General features: G+C 36.7%; 1 protein-coding gene across 1 annotated transcript in view; it reads left to right on the top strand.

Moving 5' to 3' along the window:
• LOC112138372 (protein-tyrosine kinase 2-beta) overlaps positions 1 to 5,351 on the top strand; it is a 27,175-nt gene extending 21,824 nt beyond the window's left edge. The window contains exons 24-29 of the mRNA XM_024260924.2: positions 1,006 to 1,038; positions 1,177 to 1,201; positions 2,868 to 2,908; positions 2,984 to 3,118; positions 3,194 to 3,274; positions 4,914 to 5,351. Coding sequence (XP_024116692.1) covers positions 1,006 to 1,038; positions 1,177 to 1,201; positions 2,868 to 2,908; positions 2,984 to 3,118; positions 3,194 to 3,274; positions 4,914 to 5,153 — 555 coding nt within the window. The 3' untranslated portion in view covers positions 5,154 to 5,351. The remainder of the gene's footprint in view (positions 1 to 1,005; positions 1,039 to 1,176; positions 1,202 to 2,867; positions 2,909 to 2,983; positions 3,119 to 3,193; positions 3,275 to 4,913) is intronic.
• Positions 5,352 to 6,408: the final 1,057 nt, after the last annotated feature.

The raw sequence follows: 6,408 nt of genomic DNA, 5'->3' as shown, positions 1-6,408 counted from the left end.
TGGATTGATTGGTTGGTTGGTTGGTTGATTCGTTGATTGATTCGTTGGTTGGTTGATGGATTGATTGGTTGATTAATTGGTTGGTTGGTTGGTTAGTTGTGGATGATTGGTTGGTTGGTTGATTAGTAAAAAAAAAAGACAGATTTTCAAACTCATTGCAGAAATAATGATTATGATTAGACAAAAAACATACTAAAAAACAAACAAAACCAAAGACTCGGTTAGAACACATTTTGTTAATTAAATATCGTAATTATTAACTGAAGTCAAGAAGAGTTTGATTGATTGATTGACAAGGGGCAGGAAGAATCAAACTTATTTAATCCCACTCCTACAGGATTAAACAAGGAGCCAAAGTAACAAACTGTTCCTGTCCAGACGATGAACACAAACATCGTCACTCTGATCCCCAACACTCATCCTCTAACATAGAAATGAGACATGAAGTCAGAAAGATTAACAAAAACACAAAACGTGGTGTTTGTTTGGGCTAACGTCAGTATATTAGAAAGAGACATTTCTTCACCCCGATGACACTTCTGAACGTATTTTATTACGACACAACACTCACAAACCTCACAGTCTTATGTCCTGCATCACCTGAAGCAGAAATAAACTCTTTAAACCTGAGGGATTGTGCTGCGTTCAAGTGCAGTGGGAACGTTAACAACTTAAAGACCCACTATGATGACAATCTTGTTTCTGAACAGTTTTGTGTGCTGCTAAAGTTAGGATGTTTGGGGCTGTAAGCTGACGGGAGAGCTTGTAAACAGAACTAAAAACAGCATAATGGTAATCAGAAGACCACCGGGAACGCTTTGGAAATCAGACGATGGTCAGACTGAAGGGACGGATCAAACCTGATTTAGTGGAGTTTGAGGTGTCATGACCCGTCACATCTTTGGTCAAGATGATCAGATCTGAAGAGCGGAACCTTCAATGATCCCAAACAAACAAGAGTCCTCGGGTCATGTCATGTCTCAACATGTCTGTTGTTTTGTGCAGGAATCTGTGGTGGGATTAGATTCTCAGACTAAGGTAAGATTTAATCTCCCTGTTACAGACAACTAGCAATAATCTGTCAAAATTAATGTCTGAATTTAAGATAATAAAAACAAAGGATTGTTAGTTTTCCTGATCACCACTGAACTAACAGTTTGTTTTTCCTCCCTCCAGACGTCTAAGACCAACACAGAAAACGGTGAGTTCACTGTCTGGTGTGAGAGCTCATCTTATCTTTGGAGCAAACCAAACCAGAGTCTCTTGAACTGGAAGGTGAACTCTGGTACGGTTCACTGCAGTGTGAACGCAGACAGAATATTTTTACATTTTCAAAGGAAGAATAACAACTGGAGATGTGGTCTGATTCTCACTGGTGAGGAGCAGTTTGTTACCCTAAATCAGGTCCAATAGGTAGCACTCATGTGTCACGCCCCAGTAAAGGGGATCGTAAAAGGAGGTCATTGACAGGAAAGAAGAAAACATGTAAACATCAACGCAACATGCAATGAAAATGAAAAGCCACACAAAGAAGTCCAATAAAAATGTGATAATTTGCAAATCCTTTAATAATAAAATGAAGAAATCTGACCACTAAACATAGTATAATTCAAGCATTAAATATATCATGGACGAGCCCCCAATTTATGTTAAGACCCAGTATAGGGGATTTTAAAAGGACATGATGTAGAGCATGGGTCAGAGTCGAGGCCCGGGGGCCGGATCTGGCCCTCCAGATCATTTTATTTTATTGTTATTAATGACCTGATATTATCTTATTTTTAACTTGTATAATTTTGACCAAAAATAATTTTATGGAGAGTAAAATATTGAAAGTTATTTAAGATTTAAGTTGATTTATTCTGGAATAATATTCCTGCTTTTTTATTATTCATATTTATGTTAAAAAAATGTCATTCAGCTAGTTTTTTGGGCTATTTTGGCATTTATTAAGATTTTTAGGCTGTTTTGGAGTTTAGCTAATATTTCAGCTACATGCTAGCTGTTTTGGCTCATTGAGGTATTTAAAGTTTTTTAGGCTATTTTGGAGTTTAGCATGGAGGCCCTGCGACAGACTAGCGACCTGTTGGGCTCCAGCGCCCCCGCGACCCCAAAAGGGACAAAGCAGACAAGAAGATGAATGAATAATATTTCAGCAACATTCTGGCTGTTTTGGATAATTAAGGCTTTTCTTTTTAAGTTTTAAGGCTGTTTTGGAGTTAGGCTGATATTTACACACTAGCTGTTTCGTCTAATTTAGGGGTTTTTTTCAGTTTTTTAGGATATTTTGTCATTTAGCTATTTTTTCAGCTACATGCTAGCTGTTTTGGCTAACCTACGTTTTTTGTTTGTTTGTTTTTTAGGCTAATTTCGCATTTAGCTAATATTTTAGCTGCTATCAGCTTCAGTGTTTTTAGCTATCAATTTCAGCATCCTCAACTGCCAAATTCAGCTTCCAGCATTCACACTAGCATTATCACAGGTAATACTATATATCTAGTTCATAATCATGTTAAAAAGTTGCAGTTTTAAAGTTCTAAAATGTAGTTTTAGAGTGTTCCATAAATGTTTATCCTGTTCGACCTCAGGTGTGTTTTGGATTTTGGCCCCTGTGTGATTGAGTTTGACACTCCTGATCTAAAGAAACTGTTCAGGAAAGATCATCTTTATTGATTTCATCTGGTCTTCAGTCCATTCTGAGGTTTGTTTGGAGGCTGAAATGTTTAGGAGTATTTATGGAGACAAACCTATAGAAATAAAGACAAGGGAGTGGTGAAAGCTGATCAGATGGATGAATCTAAAGTGGAAACTGAAAGAAAAGGTGATTTAAAACGTCTGAAGTTCCTAAATGATGTCATTGTGTCCAGGTCCTCCCGTCAAACCCCCCATGCCCCCCGCCGTCTCTCAGGTAAAACCCAAACCACAACGAACCTTCATCACAACGGTAAACCGCTGAACCGCCTTCTGTTTCCCGCCGCTGCAGCCCCGGCCCACGGCTGAGCTGGACCGCTCTGGCGACCGCGTCTACAGCGGCACCATGGAGATGGTGAAGCAGGTGGTGCAGCTGAAGAACGACGTGAAGACGCTGCCCGCCTCCCAGTATCCCAACGCCGTCAAGGTGGCGCCCTCTCTCTGCACGCTTTCCAAACTTTCTGAGGTTCTGCTTCATGTTTTCTCCTGCCTGCGCCTGCAGACGGTGGGCATCTGTCTGCGCAGTCTGATTCAAAGTGTGGACGAGGTGCTGCCCTCACTGCACAGCTCCGTCGCCACAGAGGTGAGAAGCATGTCACTCCTGTCACAGTATGTGTGACTTTAAACACATTCTCATTCAGTTTTTCACATTCATTTTATCGATTTACTTCATTACATACAAAAAATCTAATAAATATGTTCAAAAAATAAGTAAAACATCTCAATAAAAGGGATCATTTGAGGATTTATCAAATAAATTGCAGGCAACAATCCATTTAATTTCATTTGTTGTTTGAAAAATGAATACAAGTATTATAAATTTATCTGTACAAAAAATAATGTTTTAAAATGACAAAACCCAAAAACTACAAATTTCTTTACTTTACTATCATTTGTCATTTTTATTGTGTGTTTTCATCTGTTGGGACATATAGAACAATTAGTGAAAAAGTTGAGATGGAAAACCATGTTTAGTTCATATTTATTAACAGTTTAACATACTTTAGATTATTTTTATTTATATACATCTCTCCAACAAATCACTGAAGCTGCCAGACCCAGAATGTGGAAGGTTTTTTTCACATAACTCAGTGACGTGACATAAATTGACAATTTTAATTTTAATCTTCTGCTTTCAAATCGTCATGGGTATTTGGTCCCAAATTTATGGATTTTGTGTTTAACATTTTAATATTAAAATTTTAATTCCATGTTTGAGTGAAACTCATTTTAATTGAACTCTTTCTAACTGTAATTATTATTTTTATTTAAAAGTTACGATAGCATTTTAATTTGTTGTGGTGGTTTGTCAAATTAGCTCAAATAAATAAACAGCGCCCCCTCTGGAGGAATTAATTTTCATTTTTGTACAGCAACATTTTTTTCTCAATTTTCACTTTTTTTAAATTGTAATTTTTTGTTGAATTGTCAAAGACAAAATGCACTTTCATGATGCAAGGCTAAACTGCAACTTGAATTAATAATTGATTATCACTTTAAATGATGAGTTAAAAAAATACTGGAAAATAAAAATATATATTTATATGAATGTTTTACTTAAAGGTTTAGAAATGAATTTGTCTTTTAATGTTCTGTATTGATCAGTCAGGACTTCTCTGAAAAAGAGGTGAAATAAAAGTTATTAATAGTAAAATATAGTTACACAGAACTTACAGAACGATAAAAAGTAGTTTTAGATCAAATGTTATTTTAGACTCAGCAACATAAAGAAAAAAGCCTAGAAAATGTCGTGTTTTTCACCAATCCTCAAGAAATGCGATAAAATGGATTGATTACTATTTAAACTCAGCAAATGATCCACATTGTTGGTAGTTTTACCTTTTTAATAATCCAGTGAACAGCTAATATTACCTTTTTTTTTGGATTTGATGATATTATTTTATTGTTTATCTCCTTCTCATCTGTCATTGTTGCAACAAAGCTCAAAATAAAAGAATAAATCAAAGCAAAAACCAAATACTATCAAGTTAATATGAGCTGAACTGTAGAAATATCTTTGAATTCATTTATTTTATCCATTTGTCTCCAGCTTTGACAGTCCTAAAAGACTTGCTGTAATTGCATGATGATAAACACACATTTATTTGAAAGTTGATATACCTTAGGAACCATTCTAATTACATTATATATATAAAGATTGAGAGCAGAAAGCGGTGCAGTTTGGCAGAAGTGACTGAATGAGCTGGTTGGTCCGCTCTCAGATCGAGGGCACCAAGAAGCTGCTGAACAAGGACCTGAGCGAGCTGATCGGGAAGATGCGCCTGGCCCAGCAGAACGCCGTCACGTCGCTGAAGGAGGAGTGTCTGCGGCAGATGCTGGCCGCGGCCCACACGCTGGCGCTGGACTCCAAGAACCTGCTGGACGCCGTGGACCAGGCTCGAGTTCGGGCCAATCTGGCCAAACCCAAACCGGACGAGGAGGACGAGGAGGACGAGGACTGAGGAGGACGCTCTACCAACAGATCTGTATCAGCTGCTGGAAGACGGAGGACAAACATGGAACGCAACGTGGAAACCACGTGTCAGAGTCAAGGCCCGGGGGCCGGATCCGGCCCTCCGAGTGGTTCTATCCGGCCCTCCAGATCATTTTAGTTTTATTAATGACCCGATGTTATCTTGTGTTTATTTTTAACGTGTGTAATTTTGACAAAATATATTTTTATGGAGAGTAAAATATTGAAAGTTATTTAAGGTTTAAGTTGATTTATTCTGGAATAATATTCCTGCCTGGTTTTATTCATGATTGTGTTAAAAAGTTACAGTTTTAAAGTTTTAAAAATTGACATTCTGCTAGATTTATGGACTATTTTAGCATTTACTAAGATTTTTAAGGCAGTTTTGGAGTTTAGCTAATATTTCAGCTACATGCTAGCTGTTTTGGCTAATTCAGGCTTTTCTTTTTAAGTTTTTTAGGCTATTTTGAAGTTTAGCTAATATTTCAGCAGTAAGCTAGCTGTTTTGATTAATTTAGGCTTTTCCAGTTTTTAGGCTATTTTGGAGTTAAGCTAATATTTCAGCTACATGCTAGCTGTTTTGGCTAATTTAGACTTTTTTTGTTTTTACTTCTTTTGAACTATTATAGCGTTTTGCTAATATTTCAGCTACATGCTAGCTGTTTTGGCTAATTTAGGCTTTTTTTGTTTTTACTTCTTTTGAACTATTATAGAGTTAAGCTAATATTTCAGCTACATGCTAGCTGTTGAGTTTGACAGCCCTGAGCTAAAGGATTCTTTTTATCACTTGTTGGAATGACTTTAAAAAATTGAACTTTTATTGCACTCTGGAGGCAATATTTCTATATTTTAGAAGATCTGAAAGAAAACAAACAGAGAAACTTTGGTCTTCTTGAGCCACGTGTCAAAACTCTTATTTAAGAAGCGTCTCCGCTGGCCAAAAGCTGCTTAGAGATAAGCCACAACCTCTGTAAGGAAATGTGAGAAACCAACGTTCAGCTGTTTCATTTCAGCTGTCTTTTGAATAAAAAAAATCAGAGTAAAGTTGTCAAATAAAGCAATTATCAAAATAAAACAGTCAGTAGAAGAGGACAAAGGGAGGTTAAAAGGGAAAAAACCCAGTCCACTGAAATCAAATGAGAATAAATTGGATTTTAGGAAGGAATTCTGCTCCTATTTCACTATTTGGCCATTTTTGTTGTCTATATTTAAAATTTGGTGAGTTTTAACTCAAAGTTTTGTAA

The sequence above is a fragment of the Oryzias melastigma genome, unplaced genomic scaffold, assembly GCF_002922805.2.
Source record: "Oryzias melastigma strain HK-1 unplaced genomic scaffold, ASM292280v2 sc00160, whole genome shotgun sequence".
Taxonomy (NCBI): Eukaryota; Metazoa; Chordata; class Actinopteri; order Beloniformes; family Adrianichthyidae; genus Oryzias; species Oryzias melastigma.
This window is presented reverse-complemented; position numbering and strand designations above follow the sequence as displayed.